This window comes from Tamandua tetradactyla, chromosome 1 (genome assembly GCF_023851605.1).
Source record: "Tamandua tetradactyla isolate mTamTet1 chromosome 1, mTamTet1.pri, whole genome shotgun sequence".
NCBI classification, from domain to species: domain Eukaryota; kingdom Metazoa; phylum Chordata; class Mammalia; order Pilosa; family Myrmecophagidae; genus Tamandua; species Tamandua tetradactyla.
The window spans coordinates 91,634,365-91,658,947 of record NC_135327.1 but is presented as its reverse complement, the minus strand read 5'-3'; the positions used below and the strand labels follow the sequence as shown (position 1 = coordinate 91,658,947).

General features: G+C 48.0%; 1 protein-coding gene across 7 annotated transcripts in view; it reads left to right on the top strand.

The window, feature by feature from the left end:
* ADCYAP1R1 (ADCYAP receptor type I) overlaps nt 1-24,330 on the top strand; it is a 60,124-nt gene extending 35,794 nt beyond the window's left edge. For 4 of the 7 annotated variants that reach the window (XM_077120461.1, XM_077120452.1, XM_077120432.1 and 1 more), the window contains 5 exons: nt 3,444-3,535; nt 10,703-10,786; nt 16,001-16,130; nt 18,219-18,260; nt 19,736-24,330. In XM_077120461.1, the coding sequence (XP_076976576.1) occupies nt 3,444-3,535; nt 10,703-10,786; nt 16,001-16,130; nt 18,219-18,260; nt 19,736-19,924 (537 nt within the window). In that variant the 3' untranslated portion in view covers nt 19,925-24,330. Of the gene's footprint in view, nt 1-3,443; nt 3,536-6,511; nt 6,596-10,702; nt 10,787-16,000; nt 16,131-18,218; nt 18,261-19,735 lie in introns of all 7 variants that reach the window. The other 3 variants (XM_077120478.1, XM_077120470.1, XM_077120485.1) reach the window with 2 other exon arrangements.
* Nucleotides 24,331-24,583: the final 253 nt, after the last annotated feature.

The window sequence follows — 24,583 nt, the reverse complement described above, 5'->3', positions numbered from 1 at the left end:
CTCGGGATGGAGGGAGGGGAGGCGGCAGGGGCCTGGGCAGAACGCCAGGGCGAAGGGGAAAGCAGGGCTCATCATGCAAACCAGCATGCTCCTTTTCTCTTGGCTGTTGTGTATTCTGTGATATGGATGCATCAGTTATTTAACTATTCCTCTAGTGTTGGGCATTTATAGTATTCCATTTTTCTTCATTACAGAAGAGGCTACTATGAACCCTTTTATGCATGATTTTGAGCATGAATGAATATTTCTTTAGAATAAATATCTAGATTCAGAAGAGGTATGTGCATTTATAATTTCAGATGCCAAATTGTCTTTTACAAAGCCTGTAACAGTTTAATCCCTGCGAAAAGGTGGAGTGCTTATCTGCACGTTTAATATCAATCATTTAATTTTTTTTTGCACAGTGTGATGGGAGATAATGGTAACTGATTGTTTTAATGTACATTTCTCCATATTGCTAATAATGCTGAGCATTTTTTTCCAAACACTTGCTTTTATTCTGGATATCTTTTGTGCTCATTTTTCTAGCAGTTGTCTTTCTTACTGTTTGAAAGATAGTAACCCTTCATCTCCTAGACGTGCTGTAAGGGGTTTTCCAAGACTATGAAGATTTTATACAAACTTGTCAGTCTTTCCCTTTATGAATTCTGAGCTTTCCTTTTTTATTTATGTGGAGGCCTTTCCAAATCTAAAATAGAAAAATGTTCTCCTTAATTGTCTTATAACACTTTTGTGGATTGGATTGTTGCAGGGATAGCTTTAACCCAATTGAACATTTATTTTACTTTTTGTCTTGTCTGAAGTGATACCTAATTTATTTTATTTTTGTGACTAGAGAGTGTCCACCCTCTCAACTCTTTTTATCGAATAGTCCATCCTTTCCCCATTATGTTGAAATGTCATTTTATCATAAACTGCACTTGTGTTTGGTTCCAGACTCTCTAGTCTATGTCACTAATCTGTTTGCCTGTTCCCATGACAAATGCCCAGTTGTGCTAGCTGCTATAACCGTGTAGCATGTTTTGATATCCAGCATGCTAATTTCCTCTTCATTATTCTTGTTTTTCTTTTTCCAAAATTTTCTTGCACATTTTCTCTTTCAGAATTTTCAAATAACCTTGTTTAGTTTCAAAGAACTCTGGTTGAGATTTCTTTTTATAGGAACTGCCTTTAATTTATACATTATTTACAGGACAATTGGTTTTCTTTAAAATATTGAGTATTCTTCTCTAAGAACATGGCCTGATTCTCCATTTATTAAATCGTCCTTCATGGAGTTCTTTTAGACTTCAGTTTTCCCCCTTGTTCTTGCTAAGTGTACTCTAAGGTATTTTGTGGTTTGTTTTTGTTGGATCTACGGATTATTTTTTCGTTGTATTTCTAAGGGACACTGCTAATGTGTAGGGAAGCTATTGGTTTTTGTGTGGCTATTCTTTTCTTGGTTGCCTTTCTGAAGTCTTTTATTAGTTCTAATCCCTTTTGTGACGGTTCTTATGGATTTTCCAGGTAGAAAATGAAATAATTTGAGAGCATTTCTTTTTATTTACTTTTATTCCTTGTTCTTATTGAGAATGATTTTGCTATAGTTTGGGGGCAGTTGTTCTTCTTTGAGTTAGGAGACTTTCCATTCCTAGCTTTTTTCAGTGTGTATTTTCTTTTTTAATCGGAAATTGGTGTTGAATTTTATCAAATGTGTTTTGGAGACATTGAAATGGTCATTCCCCTTATGGTGGACATTTATAGTATTCCATTTTTTCCTCATTCTGGACAATGCTACAATGCATATACTTGTGCATTAAGCAGGTGCGAATATTCCTTTAGAATAAGTCTCCAGTAATGGAATTGCTGGGACAAAGGGTGTGCACATACAACATTCTCGTGAATATCAAATTACCTTCCATAGACAGGGATGGGAGTGCTCATTTTCCATGTCTTTTTCTGTATCTGCACACTGACCGTTTTATTTTTGCCACTCTTATGGGGGATAATGGTAACTTATTATTTTAACCTGTTAATGTAACAAATACTAGTAGGTTTTTTTTCATTTCTGGAATAAAACATTTTAAATATTTTATTTAGAGTTTTGCATTTCTTTTCATAAGTTCTGTGATTGTATTTGTGTACCTGTGTGTGGGTACATTACATGTTTTCAGTCCTTGTCAAGTTCATGTAAAAGGGTTCTGTTAGCCTCTTAGGTAATTTGAGGGAGTTTCTTTTTTTTTATTTTGGAAAGGCTAAATAGCATGTAATTATATCATTCTGGAAGGTCATAAAACTGGTCTGTAAAATCAGCTATGCCTGGTGCTTTTTAAGTCATACATCTGATTACTTTTCAGTTTCTTCCAGAATTATTCATCTACTCAGATTGTACACATCTTGAGATGATTTTGTTAATTTGTATTTTTTCATTTTGTTTGATTTTCTTTTCAAATTTAAAAATATTCTATACAACTGCTCTTTCCTCTTTCTCATCCCTAAATTTCTTTGTCTGCATTTCCCCCTTTGTGGTTGATACATGGATTTAGCAGCATCTTATTGAGCTGTATTCCAGATACTGCACACATCTAGAAAGCTTTATCTTTCGAATTGATCTGTAAAGCAAACAAGCAAAACAAAAACAAACTTTATTGATCAAACCTATTATTTTTCCTCTTTCTTTATTACAAATTTCTGTCTTTATTAATACTTACCTTCTTCTATAAGTTAACTTTGCAATAATTATTTCCTAGCTGTTTGATTTGAATGCTTCATTATTTAGTTTTCAGTCTACTATTTTGTAATGTTTTGTAGGCGCTCCATTTTTTTTCTCTCTGAGTAATTATTTGGCCACATCCCAAAGATGTTGATGTTTAATTCTCTCATTTCTATTAATTTATTCCTCTTCGTCTTCCTTTCTCCCACTCTACACACAGCTTCCCGTTTTGTTTAGAGCACTTTTGTCCCTGATCTTTGTCTGAAGGGAAATACTGCCACCACTATTCTCCAGGCAGTTCTTTAATTAGTAATGCTAATGGTTGACCATTTGGGTTCCCCATATTCAGTGGCTCTGAACTTGGTGTTTCTCCAAAGAATAGCTCTTACCTCTGCAGTAGCCTCTTCTCTATCTGTTTGGGGACATACTTTTGCCATCACCCTGTTACCATTTTCTCTTTCTCTTCCAAAAATTGCTCAATTTTCTGGCTCATTGATGGAACACTATCCTATTTCCCAGCACAACTCTGGAATCATTTTTTTCATCTCTATTTTATGTCATTTCAGTGACACTGTGGGAAGTTGGGGGAGATAAACAAGCATGCTCAGACTGCCATCTTGACTCTAAAGAGGATCTTGGCAGGTTTTGGGGAGGATGTGGCACTGATGAGGGGACAACAGCCTGTGCAGAGGCAGGGGTATGGAAAGTCCTTCCTGGAATCATTTCCATGGTTTTTTTCTTTGCTCCTCAGATTAACTTTGTGCTTTTCATTGGCATCATCGTCATACTTGTGCAGAAACTTCAATCTCCAGACATGGGAGGCAACGAGTCCAGCATCTACTTGTAAGTACCATTGTGCAGATGCCACAGCCACTCCCAGCAGCCTCATGAGTCCTGCATTCAGTTCTCAGGCAAGGGAAGGCCTGGGCTTTGCCAGGGTGACTGAGCATGGGCCATTTGCAAGATTTTCTTCTGATTAAAGTGGTTTCAAAATAGAGATGTCTTTCCATCTTCAGCCCATGCAGGAGCTCCTAATCTGCATAGTCGTTCTATGGAAGGGACGAAAGATAGAGAAAGAGACCAACAGATCCTGTGTGACGCTAGGAAAATCAAGATGGAAAATACCAGATTCCCTAGCGTAGTCAAGATCTTGATTGTTGTAGGGCAGTTCACGGTGGCTCAGCCGGCGGAGTTCTCACCTGCCATGACGGAGACCCGGGTTCGATTCCCGGTACCTGCCCATGCGAAAAAAAAAAGATCTTGATTGTTTGCAACCTGGACTTCTTTGGGGATCTTGGTTCTGTGGGGAGCTAGTGAACACCACTGAATACACGCTTGTTTGATCTCCCACCCCCAATCCAGCCTGTGTAAGTTGTTTAATCCCCACTAGGAAATCAGGTGGACATTCTCACTGGTCTGGGTATAGGAAAGGGGTAATTCTTTCTCTTCAACACCTTCGCTCAAGATAGCTCTACTCCTGTGTCTGGTCCTACTTCCACAGCTCCCTCCTCCCTGCACAGAGGAAGATCTGATTTGTTTGGATCTGATGGACCTTGCAGGCAGCCTTTTAGCATTGAATCTAGGGATTTCTCCACTGTGCAGCCATTTGGTTTCCTAGGTGTATTTTTCCAGTCTTATCCTTAACAGTTTATCCTGGGGAATTTCTTGCTTTATACACTCTTCTCCCATCCCTGCCGCATTCTGAGATCACACGGGGTATCTTACACCTCAGCTTTCTTGCCTTAGGCGCAGGATTATGACCAGCTGGGTATTTGAGGCCTGGGGGCGTATTTCTGAGGAGGAAAGTTTATTGCCTGTGGTTGGCCAAAGGGGCCAGATGGGCCAGATGGGCCCAGTACAATTCTGAGGGCAGTCCCTAGGGATCTGTCCATGGATGAAGCCATGTGCTCCTTAGTTCCTTTGAAAGACAGCAGGTTAGAGGCAGCCAAGGGATTTGCATGGCCTATAGCAGATACTTGGTCCTGACTGCATCAGAGACCCCAACCCAAGGTTCAGAATCTTGACGGCTTTCCAGTGGGATAAGAAGTAGGACAGGAGAGAGATCCCAAGAGGGGCCTCTCACTACCCAGCCATTCTCCTAGAAGGAGGGAGAGACAGGAACTTCTGAGAGACCAGATCCCAGGTCCTTCACTAAGGCTCCTAGGGCCTCCCCTAGGGAAAGAGAGCTTGTTCTAGGTCTGTCTATGTGTTCAGCCCAGGTACCTCCCCTAGTGGAAACCCTAGTGGGTGGGAGACTGGCCCAGGACCTGGATTGTTCAGTGATTTTTTTTCCCTACTTGTACCATGATTCCATTGCATTGGCAGCAAATACATTTTTTTGTTTTTTTTTGCTATCCATTTATTGTTATTTTTTTTGTCCATGTTTTTGCAAGTTTTACCAACCTCTCTGCATAAAATGTTTATCCATACGGTTAAAAGATCCCAGAGGCCCAGCTCTGGGAGGCCAGTGAGGCCAGCCCTCTGCCACCCATTAACTTTCCCAGGAGACGCCATTTCTGACTTCTTCTTGAGGATTTGCAAAACAGGGCCCCACTACTATGCGCTTTCCTGTTTGATCCCTGTAAGAGTCCTTGTGTGACACCAGTTTCTCTCCTTGATCATGAAGCAGAGATTTGGATTTGGATTTCATCCCTCACTCATGGTTGCCTCTGACACTGGAAGACAGCGGGTAGCTGTCAGCCACATTTCTAGCAGCTTTTGCCCACCCTCCCCCCTGTTTCTACTTCTGCGCTTCCCTGGGTCCTCTTCTCTGGGAACCCTCCAAGCATTCCTTCACCTTACCACTTCACATGCAAGGAACACACGCAAGGGCTCAGCCTCAGCCTAAATAAGGACACTGCTGAACCCCATACCAGCTTCACCAGCTTAGCAAGAGCTCTCAGGGGGCTAGTGGGAGAAAACTGTGCCATGACTTTCAAGTTATTTATGTACTGGGAGTCATAGAGTCCTGTTTGGCCTTCCTAATGCATAGACAAGAACCGTTTATAATTAGCACATGGTTTATAGAGGGGAGGGCTAGGTAAATCCTAGGATATTTACAAAAACAGCTGTTTGGTTTGCTTCTACATTCTACAAAAATCTCCTTACAATCTCAGCAAATATTTTATTTACAGAGAGCAAACCTGTGCTAGTGTCAAGCCCCAAAGATTAAAAACTCAGGTGGATGTGATCTGCAAGTCAGGTAGGAGGGCTGATGCAGGCCAAGAGATCAGCTTGATCCCATTAGATTTGGCAACATGTGTGAATGTTTCCAGTGTCAAAAAGACCTTTCTGGCAGAACGCAGGTGATCATGAACATGACAGTGCTGCCAAGCAGTGTTCATGCACATTTAATTCTCTCACCCACCCAGGGAATCTGGTGGGATAGGTAATGAAGTGTTAATACAATCCCCATTTTACAGCTGAGGGGCTGATTATCAGGGACCTGAAATGAATCTAGTAGGAAGGCGTGAAGCCATAGCTAAAATGTAGACAGATCCTCGACTCCAGGCTTGACTGACTATGCTGTCAGTCCTGCCTTAAGGAGCTCAAAGATGGTGTAAAATAAAGTTTTCTGGAAGAAGAGAGCACTGGCGGGCTCCAGCTTGTGTCAAACAGCTGCATTCCCCCAAGTGCTTGGAAGAGGAATTGGCTTTGAGCTGGGAGGTGTCTGTGTGGTGAAAGTGTGGGGGCTTGGAGAGGGCAGGGCACGCCGGGAGAGGGGGATTCCCTCTGGGGCACCAGACTTGTATGTTGGGCTGAGAATCCCCTTTAGATCTGCCCCCAACAGCTCTCCGATTTTTTTCCTCTTGTTTCCAGAACAAATTTAAACCCGGGAGTCCTCAAGAAAGCCCGAGAGGATCCCCTGCCTCTGCCCTCAGACCGGCATTCACTCCCTTTCTTGTAGGTTGGTTCCAGCTGCTCAGATGATAAAGGGTTTTTCCTCTGTGTACAAGACAGTGTGCTTCACCCAGCCTCAGAAGGACCCCTTGGGGGCTGGGGTCCCTTCAGGGGTGTGGTGGCACTGAGCCATCCACACTCACCTGAACCCGATGCTTCTGGTCCTGACTGAGCCAGTGCTCTGTCTAAGGCTGGGGTCAAGCCTTGGGCAGTGGCCAGGCACCAAGCCAGGAGCTGGTTCAGAACACGGTCTGGGAGGCAGCGGTCAGGGCTCAGCTGGAGGCTGGAGTTAGTGTTTATTGTGGGGTCAGGAGCAGGGTTAGCCTGCCTTCTCCTGGGGCCAGAATTTACATCTGTGAGATGCCAACCGGCTCAGAAAGGAGAGGGGGAAGACACCAATTGTGCAGGGCACACCTCAGCCCCGGCACTGGAGTGAACTGGGTTCGTTCCCAGTGGTTTTTCTCCACAGGAAGATGGGCTGTTGAAAGATGTGTCTGGTGTCCAGGGTGGAGGAGGGGAAAGCCCATCTGTTTCCCTGTCCCCTGCAGGGACTCCATAGCAGGGCCTCCCTGGGCCTTGGGGGGAGAGGAAGGAGACGAGAACAGACGGTGGCTCTGTGGACTGTTCAGCAGGGTTGAGACAGTATCCAGTGCTTGAAAGGATGGCATTGCCTACGAAGGGCAGGCTTGCCCTAGACTAGGAAGGAGAAAGGCAGCAGGGACTTTCAGTCCAAGAACTCAGCCCACAGCCAAGGCATCCGGTTCACATGAAGCCCCATCTCCCTCTTCCAAAGCACCCCTTCTCCCCCAGGCTGGGAGTGCCCCATCCTCACGATCTTTATTAGAGGTCAGCAGCAGGGAATTGTTCCCCCATTTGGCAGATAGAGAAACTGAACTCAGAGAAGGAAAGTAGCACCATCTAAGATCACTCAGCAAGTCAGTGGTCAAAAAAGGCCTTGAGCCCAGGTGTCCCACCTCCCTGGCTGAGACCGTTCCAGGCTGGCAGGGAGCTCAGAGGTCTCAGTGGTCCTAAGGAGCATGGGAGGAGAGGAGGTGTGGGTAGGGAGCTCCCAGCATCTGCTGAACTGTGCTTCTGGCTGTGGTACTGGTGTGCTGGGAAGCGCTTTCCTAGGATCTGGGCTGGGGTGCTGGGAGTGCACAGCTTCTCGGCAACAGGAGGAATAGAATGGAGCACATTTAGCTCAGACCACATGTTCTGTGGAGCTGTACTGGGTGTCTGGCCCACACTGATCACAGAGGTATCTTTGTACAGGTATCTCTGTCTAGGGCTGGGTGTTTCCTGAAATTGCAGCCATGGCAGTTCTTCACACAAAGGGCACTGAAGCATGCATGGAGTTTGGCCTTAGACATAGACAAGTAGGGGCCCATAGAAACTGCCCATCGGATCCCAGGGTTTGGATGGGAGCACTAAGGCAATGGCCTTGGCCTTCTTGCAAACACACAGCAAAGCTACAGCTGAGTTAGGCCTGAAAGCCAGGGCCCCCAGACTTCCAGATGCGGGTGCAGGCCCCAGACCTGCTATGGGGTCTCCAGCCTCTGATTCAGGCTGATGCTGCTCTCCAGGAGGACCCAGCCTCAACATGCTCATCTGAGTTTCTTAATCTCTTCCCTGGGATCCCAATTCAGAATTTGTCTCATCAGCCAACCTAGGTTTGTCTCATCCTTTGATTAAATTCCTTTCCCCTCTTCACTAATTGTCTTGATATCAGAGATTCTGGTGACTCTTTCTCATGTCCTATTCTTGGCTTTTCTGCTATCATCTTGTTTTGTTTCGTTTCAGTGAGTCATGTGGCTTTTGCACAGAGGCATTAAAGGTTTGGGGGGTGGGGAATGTTTGGCTTCTTCCTCTTTTTGCCCTAGATCCAGCTCCCTGAGAGCCTCCCAGGTTTCAGCCTCTGCCTGCTTCTTCTGTCCTCTCTTCACCATTAGAGATACACATTCTTTACCAAGGGGCAGGACTTCCCAGCACACTCATTGCCAAATAGTCTTTAGAATACTCTTAAGAAATCAGAGGAGTCTGTGTTTATCACAGAAGTATCCAGCTTCCAGGAAGGACAGGGACAACTTTGGATCAAGGAAGAGAAGTCTGAGGAGAATAGCTTTCATGTTTGATCTTGGGATTAAGCCTGGCACGTAGGAGGCAACATCTGAGGTTTGGGGTCTCAGGCTTCTGGTCCATGATTTCAGGTTGCTCAGGCCAAGGCTGTGCAAGTCGTGCTACTTGCTTTCAGAGAGGCTATCCAAACTTTCAGTTTCTGGGCAAAATAGATAATACATCTGAAAAATGAAGTAGCTTTCATTCCAGAGTACCCAATTAGTAGGCATTTTAAAATTATTGAACGTGGCCTACTCATCTGTGTCTGTGCCACTTTGTAGGTGTATAAAACAGACCTTTGACATTCATTGGAATGTCACATGAAGGAACTTCTCAGATCTGTGCATACCTTACTCAGTGCTTCTCAAGCTTTCATGTGCATATAGGAGTCACCTGGGAATCTTGCTAGTGTGCAGATTCCGAGTCAGTAGGGCTCAGAGATTTGCTTTCTGTACTCTCTAGGTCTTTTAGGTGTTTCCAGTTCATGCCCACAGCCTGGTAGCCCGGGGCAGAGTGCTGTGGCACAGTTCACGTTCCTCTTCTATAAAATGGGGGTGTAGTGCCCACATCCCAGTGTGATGTGAAATGGACGATGTCATTTATGAATGGCCTCACTGAGGCTCAGGTGCTGCGCAGACCCTTGGCTTGCTCCCCAATCAGGGACCAGCAGCCACTCCCCAACTTTGAAGTGTGTGATTCAAATTCTTGCCACGCGTCAGTCTTCAGGGTGACTCCCCACGGGCTGTGGTCAGAAATATAAAATCCATGAATGCCAAAGCTCTGTTCTCTTTGTGCAAATGCATTCTCAGTGGTGTTGGATCCACATGGCTCCATCCATCCACCTACAAGTTCCAGGAGCTTCAGCAGCACGTGATGCCCAAGCGGAGTTTGTAAAGTAGATGGCTGTTTTGCCATTGAACGAGCGGCATAGCTCTTAAGCCAACACTTAGCACGTGCTTGTTAGAAAAGTGAAAGAAGGGGTCATGGTTTGTGTCAGCCTGATATGAATTGGGCTCTGAAGGGCTGGAAAGGGTGGACATTCGAAGTGAGAGTTCTCTGAGGAGATGGAAGTGCTGTGTTCACCCGATAGAATGTGGAATGAGACCGGCTCCCTGGGCCTTCCTGTTTCTGTGGGCTGTGGGGAAGGACCCAAAAGGCTCTGCTCTTGGCCTTCATTCCCACCCATTGAACTTTTATCAGCAAGTTCCAGCCCAGCGCTGGTGGGAATGTCCACGCTCTGTGCCCTCTGATATGGCAGCTGGTAACTCCATGGGGCTGTTGAACCTTTGGCATGTGACTTTGGCAACTGAAGAAATGGATTTTTAATTTTAATGAGCTTAAACTCAAAGAGCCATAGATGGTTAGTGGCTACCATATTGGAGAGCATAGGACCGGACTGATAAGCACCAGTTCCAGGCCTGGACCTACCTCTCTTCCCCCTGTGCTCTAATGCCAAGGGCCCAGAGGCTCAGGGAGAGGATGGCATGGGCAGAAGAGTGAGACCAAAGTGCAGACAAGAAGACCAGTGGACACCCAAACCTACTTCCACAACCATGCCCAGACTAACCTGGCTCAGCGTGTCCGTGTTAGGTGGGCCCTGAGGTCCAGCTGCCCTACTCGCTGAGAAAGCTCCGGGGAGGCCATGCTGAGGCTGGAGCTTCTGTCTCTGGCTCCCCTACAGGAGGCCAGCCCAGGTCCTACCTTTCATGCACATGCCTTTACTCTGGACCCACCCCCTGCCATGGTTGCTGTGTGTATGCTCAAGTGTGTGCAGGTGTCTGTGCACACACATATATATGGATGGATGTGCATTTCTGTGTTTGGAGCTGGCCGTATCTTGGCCCGCAGCTTCCTCCTTCTCCTCCACATGACTGCCCTGGTCCATTCCCACCCTCTCCTCCACCCCTCTGCCCTGCCTGTGAACTGCGTTGACCTCAGTTTCTTCACTGCTGGGATATCCCCAGCTGACAGAAGTGCTAATCTTGTCACACCCAGCAGCTGCGTGCAGAAATGCTACTGCAAGCCACAGCGGGCTCAGCAGCACTCTTGCAAGATGTCAGAACTGTCCACCATTACTCTGTAAGTGTGCGTGGCCGTGGCTGTGGCCGGGGTCTCCCAGAGGGGTGGGGGACGCATGCTGCCACCGCGGCCATGAGCTTGCATACTGTTGGGCTGCAGGTGAGCCGAGAGCAAGCCTGAGCCTCCCCGTCCCAGCCCGTTCCCCAGCTGTTGCATGTTGACGTTCTTTGTGTCTTGTGAGTTCTCTGTGGCCCTGGATGGGAGGTGAGGGTGTGGGGATGAAGCTGTGGCCATCGTGGGAGCTTCCCAGGCTCGGAAGCTGAGGAGGGAGCCATTCTCCAGCCCCTGCTGCTTCTGACAGCATGTGTGGCCTTCCGACAAAGCCTAGCACTTCTCTGGGCTTCAGCCTTCCAACTAAAAAATTATTTTAAAAGTCTTAGAGCTTGAATGCATCTATCGTGTCTCTCTGCGCAGGACAGGGAGCACCACTTCTGTGATGAAAGCATTTTCATGTGCCAAGTTGGTATTAACTCTTTCATCCCCATGACAGTGCTATGGGGTGGATACTTATGTTATTTCTATTTGACAGCTGAGGAAACAGACATAGAGAGGCCACACACATGGCAGGGCCAGGGTTGGAGCCCAAGGAGTCCTAACTATTAGGCAACACTGCCTCTCTGTCAAGGAGCACCAGCCTTCATCTGAACACCCCTTTCCTTGGGTGGCACAATCTCTGCCTGGGCACCCCGCCGTAACTTGGGCATTCCTCTTGATAATTTGGGGATATGTCTGGCCTTAAGGACTCCTTGGGGCAGGAGGACCAAAGCCACGGCTCTGTGCCACTGTCTATCTCGGCTGACCAGATGGCAGGTGGTTCTGTGACCGGTCAAAGACCACACATATCAGCGAGGCTCATCGCAGGCTCTCCCACTGCAGGGCCTCCGGTTGGCTCTGAAGTAATGATGTCAGACACCCAGGCCCCAGAGACCTCCTTGTCTGCCCCGGGTCCACCTGCCATGGGGACACCCTGGGCTCTGGAAGGCTGGGGCAAGCTGCTGCAGGGCCACTGCAGGGGGGTGCTGCTCTTGAGCTACACTATGGGGCCCGTCGCTGTGGTTGCCACACCTGTCCCGTGGCCGAGAGAGTCACTTCTCACACACTGAGCCCTCCCTGTTGAATGCCACATGCAAGTGGGAGATGTTTCAGCGTTTGGTCTCCAGAGCCCTATTCAAACCACAGGGGCGAATACCTGGTAATGTTCCCTTTTATGGGAGTGGAGGAAGGACAGGGAAGGCAGGGGCCGCTGCCCCAGGGGTGCCCAAAGGCCGGTTGTACTTCCTGAGTGCCTTAAATTCAGTTTTTCTTTGGAAGTTACCCCATTGGAATGCATCCCAGAGGAGCCCCCAAAATATCTTCTTTCTGGGGATTTCATTGCTTCCTCAAACACTCCCTGCTGCCTTCCTGGTGCCAGCAGTGAGCCAGATGCGAGCTGCCTTTAGGAACGCACAGGCCTTCTGCCGGTTTATGAATTCCAAGGTTTTAGTTCCATGCCCCTGGGGTCCATGGATTCCTTCCATGATGGACCAGGCATTTTCCAAATCACTTGCCAGGCGAGTGCTTGTCAGCAAAGACCACAGGGATATGTGAGGCCTCTCTCTGCCTATAAGGAGTCACTGTCCGAAAGAGAGACAACAGGAGGGAGACTTAGAAAGGCAGAGCACTTCAGGATTGCCTCTGGGCTCAGAGCAGGGCATGGTCAGATGTACCGGCCCTTGCTCTGGCCCTGGGACCCCCAAATCCTGCAGAATGTGCCACCTGTGAGCAGGAGAGAATGGATGGGGCACCCAGGAATGAGGGGCTTATTCTTTTCAAGCCGCTCCTATCCCCTCCCTTCCTTTCTTCTTCCCTCCATTTCTTTTTTACCTCTTCCATCCCTTCTTCTCTTCTCCCTTCTTGCTAGAAACTAGGAAGCCAAGGGCCTCAACCAGACTGCATGGATTCGGCTTATCTGGAAATCCAGTCATCCCCACATTCCAGAGCCATGTTATAGGATCATTCTTTAGCCCCACCCCCACTCCTGAAATGCTGGGATGGGGGAGGAAGGAGGGGGTGTGGGGTAACTGCCCCAAATCAGACAGCTGCCCCCCATGCTGTCCGTCCCATGGAACCAGCTCTGCAGGGAGATGAAACTGAACCTCCGCTCCCACTTCACCCCCAGGAGGGCCGGGGTTGGAGCGGCTTTCGGAGAAGGGTGGGGGGCAGAGAAGGACTCTCTGGAGAGACCCAGAGAGGGGCCAGATGATGCTGGGTGGGTGAAGATGGGCTCCCAGCCTTGGCGTGCCTCTGGGGGCACCCCTTGTCCATCACAATAGAGCAGGACACACAAGGCACACGGTCACGCATGAACTCTTGAAGTCCTAACCTTGAACTTCTCTGCCCGGCACCCTGAGAACAGAGCCCTACCTGCTGTCAGCCCTGGAGTCAGTTGCAGGTCAGGGACCCCAGAGGAGCTGCCTCAGAAGGCACAAGGTCCCTCCCGGAGCCTTCTGCCCCCAGTCTGCCCCCAGTCTGCCCCCAGCCCGCCCTACCTCCCACATTCTTCTCTTCCTCCAGCTCTATTTCCAGCAGTAGATCCCTCCTACTCAGTTGGTTATTATTTTTGATCAGAAACATAAGTCCTTCCTAGGCTCTGTCCCAAGTCTCCCTCTCTGGCCCACTCCCATGCCCTCTCTCTCTTTTTTTTTTTTTTTAAATTTTTAAATTTTATTTTTTTAAATACCGAAAAACACCAAGCAAATGCAAACATTCTTATTTTGATCATTCCGTTCTACATATACAATCAGTAATTCACAATATCATTACATAGTTGAATATTCATCATCATGATCATTTCTTGGAAGATTTGCATCTATTCAGAAAAAGAAATAAAACGAAAACAGAAAAAAAACTTATACATACCTTATCCCTTACCCCTCACTTTCATTGATCACGAGCATTTCACACTAAATTTATTTTAACATTTGTTCCCTGTATTATTTTTATTCCATATGTTCTACATGTCTGTTGACAAGGTAGATAAAAGAAGCATCAGACACAAGGTTTTCACAATCACACACTCACATTGTGAAAGCTGTATCATCATACAATCATCTTCAAGAAACATGGCTACTGGAACACAACTCTACATTTTCAGGCAGTTCCCTCCAGCCTCTCCGCTACATCTTGACTAACAAGATGATATCTACTTAATGTGTAAGAATAACCTCCAGGATAACCTCTTGACTCTGTTTGGAATCTCTCAGCCATTGACAGTTTGTCTCATTTCACTCTTCCCCCTTGTGGTGGAGAAGGTTTTCTCAATCCCTTGATGTTGAGTCTCAGATCTTTCTAGGATTTCTGTCCCACGTTGCCAGGAAGGTCCACACTCCTGGGAGTCATGTCCCACGTAGAGAGGGGGAGGGTGGTGAGACTGCTCGTTGTGTTGGCTGGAGAGAGGGGCCACATCTGAGCAACAAAAGAGGCTCTCTTGGGGGTGACTCTTAGCCCTAAATTTTAAGTAGACTTGACCTATCCTTTGCGGGGTTAAGTTTCATGTGAACGAACCCCAAGACTGGGGGCTCAGCCTATAGCTTTGGTTGTCCACACCGCTTGTGAGGATATTAAGAATTCAACTTAGGGAAGCTGAATTTTCCCCCTTTCTCACCATTCCCTAAAGGGGACTTTTCAAATATTTTTTAATTCACTGTTCAAATCACTCTGGGATTTATAGGGACATCACTCTGGACAAACCAACAAAATCTCATGTCCTACTCAAGGTTCCATGTACTTATAGTGTTCAATTAAGCTGTCTACATAAGTTATACTAGGAAATGCACCAGTCAAAATATAAATTTTGTACCAAATAAACATTTTTTTGCTTTAGTCTCACACATAAGTTGAAATTTTAAAATATTAATTACCATCTATTTTTAGCACCCTGCAGTGATGACATTCCTTTGTTCTTCCTCATGCAAAAACATTTTTAAATTTGTACATTTAGTCACTATCATTATACACTCTAAGCATTCCTAGATTATACCATCTAAATCTTTATCATCTATCTTTCTGATTTCATTTATGCCTCCAGCCCTCCTCCCTCTATCATTCTCACATTCAGCTTCATTCAGTGTTGAAACATAATAAACAGTTAGGTAGTATTGTTCTATCCATTTCTGAGTTTTTACGGTCAGTCCTGTTGCACAATCTGTATCCCTTCAGCTCCAGTTACCCAATATTTTACCTCCTGATGTTCTCTGTTACCAATTAAATTCTCCAAGTTTATTCACTAATGTCAGTTCATATCAGTGAGACCATACAGTATTTGTCTTTTTGTTTCTGGTTAATCTCACTCAGCATAATGTCCTTAAGGTCCATCCATGTTGTTACATACTTCATTCTCATTTTCACATTCAGCTTCATTCAGTGTTTTAACATAATTGTGTTATAGTTAGGTAGTATTGTGCTGTCCATTTCTGAGTTTTTACATTCAGTCCTGTTGCACAATCTGTATTCCTTCAGCTCCAATTACCCAATATCTTACCTTATTTCTGCCTCCTGATGGTCTCTGTTACCAACGAAATTCTCCAAGTTTATTCACTAATGTCAGTTCATATCACTGAGACCATACAGTATTTGTCCTTTTGTTTCTGGCCAATCTCACTCAGCATAATGTCTCATGCCCTCTCTCTTGTCCTGCCTTCGGCACCCCATCTCTGTCACCTTGGCATATGTCCCATGTAGCTCCAGACTTGGAAAAGCTTATGATCCCTGTGGTAGACCTGCTGGGGCTGCTCTCTTGATGTTCACAAAGCTTCTTTCCTGAACAGGAGAATGTGTGCTTTGCTTGAGGCCCCATCACTTCCCCTTGAGCCTTCTGAATTCTGTCCCTGTATTTGGCCTGACTTCACTTTGCCCAGGGCTTTGCACATCATGCAGGGGTGTCTGTAAATCGCAAACTTGCGTGTGCACTTCTAGTGGCTCTATAGGAAATTGACACAGCCACGAGGACAGGGCACCCTGCACACAGAGGGATGCCCCTGCAGCACCAATTTGGCTCTTGTCAGCCACCGTCTCTCCCAGGGTCCTGGCTAGGCCAGAATAACCTTGGGCCTCCCTTAGCAGAGTTGATAGACAGGGGCTTCGGCTCTGGGGGAGGCTGGTGGGCTGGGGCTGGGTTCTGGGGTTCCACAGAGACATGGCAGCCCCCAGAGCATGTGTCTCACTCTCTCCCAACAGACGGCTAGCCCGGTCCACCCTGCTGCTCATCCCACTCTTCGGCATCCACTACACGGTGTTTGCCTTCTCCCCAGAGAATGTCAGCAAGAGGGAGAGACTCGTGTTTGAGCTGGGGCTGGGCTCCTTCCAGGTAGGTGCCTTGTGTCTGGAGGGCAGAACTCACAGGGGGCCGGGGGCCGGGGGCCTGGACTTTGACTTGCTGGTGGTTCTAGAAACTACTTTAACTGGACTCTGGGCCTCAGAAATAAGAAGACAAGAATGGAAGTGAGCTGTGGGAGCCCATTTCGCCCTCTACTCTCTTTAAGAGGACACATGAACATCTGCTGTCACCGCATCAGATGCTCTGAGTCAGGCCGCCCTGGGGCAGTCTAGGATGGCAGCTCTTCATCCCTCCCCTTGGCCCAGGGTGCCGAGTGGAGTCGCCCCCAAGAGACCTGAACTGGCTTGCCAGACCATGCACCCCGGGAAGCCTGGAGTTTGGTCTTGTCCCCAGCCAGGGTTCCCAGAACAGGAGACCTGAATGGACTGAACAGGTAGATGAGCACACAAACAAGTGAATGAAATAATGACTCAGTGAGCAGAGAAGTGAATGGATTAAGGTGAGGATGCTTTGATGAGTAAATAAATGGATGGGAGAATGAATGAGTCCATGCAGGCAGGAGTAACTCTTGAGTGTGCCTGGGAGAGAACATCTTTTCTGAGCCCAACTATGTAAATTGTCACCTGATTAATTATTTGTTTGATTGTTTATTTAAAATTTTTTCAACCCCCCACCTCACCCTGGCTGTATTTTTCCTGCTGTCCATCCCTCACCCCGGGGATCCTTCTTTTTTTTTATTTGTCCAAACACTTCCCCTTCCCCCATCCCCCAGTAACCTCTAATTACTTTCTGTGAATTTGCTGTTTTTAGCCATCTCTTACAAGTGATATCATACAATGTGTGTCCTTGTGTGCCTTGCTTACTTCACTGAACATCATGTCTTCAAGATTCTTCCATGCTGCCCCATGTCTGAGAACTTCATTCTTTCCTATGGCTGAATAACCTTCCATTGTATGTACCTATCACATTTTGTTTATCCATTCATTTGTTGATAGATACTTGGGTTGTTCCCACCTTTTGGCAATCGTAAATTAAGATGCTCTGAATATTGGTGTGCAAGTATCTGTTTGAGATCTTGTTTTCACTTTGTAAGGGTATATGCCTGAAGAATAATCGCTGGGTCATATGGTAATTCTGTATTTAACTTTTTGAGGAATTGCCCTATTGCTTCCCATAGTGGCCACACCGTTTTACATTCCACCTACAAAATCACTAGAGTTTCAATTTCTCTGCGTCCTTTCCAACACTTATTTTCTGTTTTATTGTGTTTTTTTTTAATAGCCATTCTTGTGGGTGTGCAATTTCTCATTGTGTTTTTTATTTGCTTTTCCCTGATGGCTAATGATATGTCTTACTTTAACCTCTGCCATCCTAAGTAGACCATTTTACCTGCCAGGGTTCTTAGCCCTGGGAGCTTTATAGACAACACCTGGCCTGGGAGCCAGAGCCCAGGCTCCCCTCTCTGCTCTCACTGACTGCTGGGGCCTTGAGTCATCTTTCTTCTCACATCTCCAAGTAACAGCCCAAGAGACAGGGATTGAGAGGTGCTAGTTTGCAGCATTCAGGAAAATTCTATCACTTTGTTAATGGGGAAAGAATTCTGCAATAAAAAATACACATAGGATAGCTAAATACCTGCTGTGTGCCAGGTCCCGATTTGAGTGTGCTGCGTACGAGAATGTCGGGGAGGGGGTGGTAGTTAAGTTGATGAAAGTCCTGCTGTGTTCCAGAGGGACAAAGGAGGAGACACGATGCTGCCCTGGTGAGGGGTCTGGTGTGTGAGCTCAGTCTCTGAGGGCGGGGGCATTTGGGGACGGCTTCTTGTAAAAAGCCGGCCTTGGGGAATGGGAAGGATTTGACCAGGGGGACATGAGCTCCAAGGCTGGGGTGTGGGAGTGGGAGGGGCCTCTCACCAGCCAGTTGGCTTCTCGGGTGCCCTCCTGGGTGGAGCAGAACTGGTCCCATCTTATCCAGGATCCCTGGGCAGTGACCCACCCGGACCATCCCAAGACTATTACTTTTCTGCTTCTGGCCTCATCTCTGCACACACACAACCCACCTATCCCACACACAGCATTTTGGAATGTGTTCTCAGGTTTACTTTTGCTCTCTCCCTAGGGCTTTGTGGTGGCTGTTCTCTACTGTTTTCTGAATGGGGAGGTAAGACCTGGGCCTTTGGCTTCTTAGCAGTGGAGGTGGGCTGGGTGGAGAGCAGGCAGGGGAGTGGGCTGCTGGCCTCTTGGGGCTTTATTCCCCAGGCCAGACCTCTGCCAGCCTCCCAGCACTGAGAGGAAGGGGATGATTGGTGAACAGAAGAGGCAGCTGCTGGCATCATGTGGTGCCAGGGCTCTGGACACCCTCCAATCTGTGCCAGAACCTCTCCTGCTTTGTCTGCTGAGCATCTAAGGCCCAGCCTCTGCAGCAGAACTACATCCAGTAAAGGCATCTCCTCTGCTGAGTGCAGATCTCCCTGGGCAGGCTCACAAATAAGTGCTTATCAAACATACCTTAGTGAGGAAGAGTTGACAGCAAGGAAGAGCCAGGCTCTGAAGGATATGTGTGTTCATGAGGCTGGAAAGGGTAGGTTCCCCTCAAGCCAGGTCCCCAGCTCCATGCTGAGTGGGGAGCTGCCCAAAGTTCAGAGCTGTCCCCTGCAGGCCAGCCAGCCTGGCCCAGACCCACAAACAAGTCCCCTGACAGAATAGGCACTGTGGGAAATTGGAAGAGGTCCTAGGGAGAGGTCTAGAACCCTCTAATAAGGTTCCATTTCCAGATCTATGGTTTGGGGGTTCCCTCTCTTCTGAGAGGAGCTCAGTATAGAGGAGCTTGATGGGTGGGATTGATTTGGAAAGTTGCATTGTATCCTACCAATACTTGGGTTTTAGTTGTGTGACCTGTGACTTCGGGGAGCTCCTCCCATTGTGTGCATTTGAGAAACAAAAAGGTTGGGCTCAGTGATCTCTAAGACAACTTGTAGAAGAATGAGCTTAAGATAGATGGGGAGAGGCAGGAAGGGCCTTCCAGAGAGTGGCTGGTGAGATCCAAGACAGAAGTAGGAATAAGTGTCAAGGGCCTGCACTGGAAGTGGGAGGTAGAACTGGGGGGCTGGGGGGACACATGGAGTGCCACCTACAGTTGTGCAGTTTGTGCGCTGCAAAAAGGTACTTGGCTGAGGGGGCATGTGTGGGGCTGACATTCAGCATGCACTGAACTCCCCATACTAAAGTTACGTAGGGGTGCATTATTTAGTGGTTCTTCTAACTTCACTTTAAAACATATGAATACTTGGGTCTTAGTCCCAGAGATCTTGATGTAGTTTTCTGGGATATGGTGTATAGAGTGTTGAACACTAGGAGTAGGGGTCCACAGACAACAGGAAGCCATTAGGGACCTTGCTCAGACAAAGACTTGGTAAAGGGGGATCTTAAGGCTAACTCTGCAGTGGTTTTCCTTTAAACAGCAGGTAGAGGCCCCAACTGGTGACCTCAAGGGCTGCAGGCTGCACTTCAGAAGTCAGCAGGGACTGGGTGGGGCTCTGGGGGGTGGTGGTGCCTGACTGGGAAGGTTCTAGACCAGGGCCCAGCGGGCAGAGAGGCTTTCCACCCAGAAGTGACCGCCCAGGGTTTCACTTGCAGGTGCAGGCAGAGATCAAGCGGAAGTGGCGGAGCTGGAAGGTGAACCGCTACTTTGCCATGGACTTCAAGCACAGGCACCCGTCCTTGGCCAGCAGCGGGGTGAACGGGGGCACCCAGCTCTCCATCCTGAGCAAGAGCAGCTCCCAGATCCGCATGTCCGGCCTCCCGGCCGACAACCTGGCCACTTGAGTTCTGCCTCTCCTCCTCCTCTCCTTTCCTCCATAGCACAGGCTGGGGCTGCTGGCAGGCAGTGGCCCACGCATGTTTGCGCCTCTTCTCTCCTCTCAGGCAGGCCCTGGGCTGGAAGCTGGGCTCCCCGAGGGGGAAGGAGGATGTGGGGTGCAGACTGGATTTCCCTTCCCCATTCTTAGCACTGGCCACCACCTACCATGGTCTCCTGGGTCCTGAGCCGGTCATGTAAATACTCCTCAAATTTGGAACAAGTTTCCACGTTCCCTCCCCTTTGGCTCCAGTGCTCCTGTTCACCTCAAGCCAGGTCCCCAGCTCCATCCTACCACGTCTCCATCAGCCTCAGTGATGACCTGACCAACGGTGAGGCCTTGTGAGCTAAGGCTGAAGAGTCCTTGCTTTTGGGGGGTGAGGGCGGTGCCTGTCCCTACAGCCTCCATTAGTGCTGTCTTTGGAGGTGGATTTCCTGCGAGTGTGCTCACCACCCTGGGCCACCCTTTCCTTCCCAGTCCCCAGGGCTGCCAGAACATCCTCCCAGACCAGACCAGAGACTCTCCCTCACACTCACCCAGCCTCTTGGCATCCACAGGGGCCTGGCTCCTGGACATCAGGGCAGTGGGGCAGCTCCAGGGCTTTTCCATTTGGAAATACTTCAGCTTGGTGGGGGCAGGTGTGCATGAAGTGAGGGAAAGTTCTGGTGCTTTTCATTTGGCCTAAGAAGAAGAACTGACAGCCAGAAATGTGGATCTGATTGAAAAGGAGATAGAATTTGGGGGAATCCATGGAAGAAGAGCTCCACTATCTCTATTATTTCAATCATTTCACACACAAACCCCCTACTCGGGATGGGCAGAGGTCCATCTGGTAGTCTTCCTTCTGCCCCTCTCGACCCTGGGCATCAGGTTAAGAGGTGAAAGATCGATGCCTCCCAACCAGGCCCACCACAGAGAGCCCCTGAGCTTTCCTTTCTCTCAAGTCAAAGCCATGACCAGGATGAACCAGTCTCTGTTCTGTGATGTCAGCAAATCCTGAAGCATCTTAACAGCTCCACATGCCCAAATCCAGGGCCCAAGGCTCCCCCCTTCCATGGGTGACAAGGAGCTCCAGACACCAGCTCCTTGGGCCTGGACTCAACAACTGAAATCTCTCTAAGACTTATGCAAAGACTTCCTTCTTGTGTGCCCTTGGCATTGAATTGCCACAGGGGTAGGAATTGGGGTCACCAGGGCGTTAGGGGAGGAAGTCATGCCCATGGAACAGAGCCTGGTCCTGGCTCCCCAACTGCAAAGTGTATAGCCATAACCTGAGAATTTAAAATGATGTTCAACAGGTTTAGGGGAGGTGGAGGCAATTGTTTAGGGAGTTCCGGTAGAGGGGAATGTTGCTTGGTCTGGGAGGCCTGGGAGACCTGTGGAAATGTTCCTGGAGAGGCCTTTAGGGTGTCTGAAGAAGGGCTCTACTTCTCTGATAGTCCCATGCTTGTGGCCAGGGAAGCTCTGTTGGATCCCTGGGTCTTTGGCAGAACCAGAGGGAGAAGGGAGCTACCTGCCCTTTCTCGAGTGTACATGGTGACTCAGGCTGGCCATGGGGTGTGCAGTAGCCCACCTATCCTGCGCCTGACCTCACGATCCAGCACCACCACAAACCACCCTTGCTTCCCACCACCAGCCCCTTGTAGAGCCATGTATGTTGCTAAACCCGTTGCACATTTATTGCACACTGTTAGTGGGTCTGGACAGCTCGGAAGGTGCCATGGCCTGAGAGTCAGAGATCTGTTATCTGCCCCAGTCAGGCTCAAACTGATGTGACCGTGGACACCACACTCCTTGTTTGGGACCTCAGTTTCACCATCTGTGAATAAGGCACTGACCTCTAGTGCTTCTCCAGGCTCTGTGACTCTCCAGTTCAAAACTAAGGCAGGTAAAATGTCAAGCATCATTGTTGTGTGTATCATCTAAGGTTCCAATGTATATATGTTTCAGGGGGCAGGAAAGGGATTGTTTATTGTCCATTTCTTAGAAATGGAACTTCTGTCTCTTCCATTTGGATGACCACAAGGGAAGCTGGTGGACCAAGCTGTGTTTGAGAGGGAAAGATCATACTGTGGACAGGTGCCGTAGACATGATACAGAGACACTGCATCTGCCCTGCTGGGGTGGGGTGCCATGACTGGTGGGAGTGGCCACCGTCCCATCACAGGAGCAGTCCCCCAAGTATGGACCCCAGTCCTTCATCATCTGCCCCCACCAGCAACTCTGCTTCACTGTGGAAGAAGGAACTTTGACTTTATAGATACATCATCACAAAATGGCAAAAGCAAAATGAACCCTAGACCCTGTGTACTGTGCTGCTGCCTGAGCCCTCAGCCTGTGTCCTCATAGAAGGTCCGGGTTCCTGTTGGTTTGTTTTCCTGTCTGTATGAATTGTTACCAGTCTTGTGAGCACATGAATCGGATGTACTCTGAATGTTCCAGTGGTTTAGGCCCCCACAATCACAAGCAGTGGGGTAAAATGAGGTCTGGGTAAGACTCTTTCCTCTCTGACTCTCTGTTTTCACATCTGTAAAATGGGCAATAAGACTGCATCTCTGAAATTCTCTGATTAAACACCAGCCATCTACTCAGAATAGGTCCCAGATGGGATGGATATATTGGCTTGAACTGGGAAAGGGTAGGAAATCATGTCCTTGAAGGGGCCATTGAGGGACATGGGACATGGAATGGTCAGACTAGGGAGGAGCAGACCCAGAATCACTGCTTGCTCTATGCAATCCTAAAGGACAAAACTCAGGTCCATCAGGGAGGCTGTAGGAGGTGAAGAACTCTCATACCTGTTATGTCTGTCCAGCCATGGGGTAGGCAGTGTCAAGAGAGTGACTCCAGCCCGAGTGGAGGTGGGATTCCTGTGAGGGTCTGAGAGATTCAGTGGCTTTCATGATTCCCCAATGTGCTTGAGGCTGGCCATATTCTCTGTCTAATTGAGCAGCTCCACAATCCTCTTTGACACTCATCCTGTGGCCTCAAGTGATTCCTTCTCTGAACACCCCCGAACTGGCTTCCAGGGGAATAAGGCCAGGGACCTAGAGCCAAGAACAAGGCTTAAAATACCCCTTAGTCCATCATCACTAACCAAAGGCCACTGACTCACCTTCCTGGCAAAGGAGAGCTAGAAGAGGGTTTCTTCGAAATTCTCTGAGTACGTTGCCCTGTTCAGGGCCACTCCAAAATGATAGCAGTGAGTACTTTGTCATCATAAAATTCCTGTTTGAACACAGGATCGTAAAAGCTATCTGGAAGAGCCCTTAGGAGCAATGGACCCGGGCTGCTCCTACCATTGACACATTGACCTGCTTTTTTTTTGTACCTCATTTCATTCCCCATATATCTCTGGAGAGACTCATAAGATACTAGACCTGGGAAGAAACTTGGGAGGTCTTCAGGTCAAACCACCCTCTTAGACTGATGAGAAAACACAGATGGGCCCAAAGCTACATACTCAGGCCTGCACCAAGCCAGAGTGGGACACCCAATAAAGCATCCATTCCATTGACATTCAGTCTTGCATGGGAGAAAGGCTCCAGCTAAAGAAAGTTGTTCAGGACTCCCAGCTGCCAGTGAAGCAGTGGAGTTCAAAGTGGGTGGGAAAGACCTGTTTTCTAATATGGACTCCACTGCCTGACCTGGGTTCAATGCCTAACGTTTTTGGTCCTCTGCTTCCTAATTGGAGAAGTGGGCAGGTCATGGGTAGTGTGGTCTGTCCCACAGACTGAGAATGAGGTTAAAGTGAGATGTCCTTGAGTGTGAAAGTGCTTTGGAGACTGTACTCAGGTGTAGACTGGTTATTAGGGTAACACCTATATGAAAGGGACCCATTGCTGTTTGTCTACTGTTTTGAGCCCTCTTGGGTTAACTTTTGCCCTATTTGTAAAACCACCAGCATCGGGGTTAAGAGGAAGGCCAGGGGCTCTGGTGAACATAGAATTATTTGTCAGCTGACTTAAGTTTGCTCTTAGGGTTAGGATGGAGGAACTTCTCTGTCACCCCATGGGAATCCTCCAGGGATTTGGGACATCCTCAAATGGCTATGAGCCTCTTCCTTTTCCTTTCTCTGAACTTGAGGTCCTGGGTTTTGCCCATGTGTGGCCATGTATTTCTTGTTTGATGTCTCTCTTCTGTAGCTTTGCTTCTGTGAGGGTGTGAGTAGTGCAGTACCTAGCCATCCCAGATTGGCTCTAAGCTCACTTGTGGGAGCTGGATAGCCTGGGTTTCATCTCCCACAATAAAGATAAGCCCCATAGACCTCACTGCTGCTGCTGTTGCTGCTGTCATCAATGCTGTGCTCACAAGCTGGTCCCGGATTTTAAGGATGTCAAACTGCTGTAGATGACTTAATAAATGTCTTCTCTTTTTTTCCTGGTGGCTGTAACTTGGCAGAAGTGGAGGGAGCGTGGGTGGGTGGAAGGGGAGAGGGGAACTCATCCAAAATCTGATCACCACAGAGTAACTCAGTCTACAAAGTCTTGGGTCCTTTGAAATTCCAAGCAAGTGGCATGAGAATGAGCTTGAATGAGCTTAGAGTGGACTTGGAAATGTAAAGAAGTATTGGCCTGGAAAGATCATGCAACGTGAAAGGAATCAAGGTCACTTGGAAGTCCTGGAC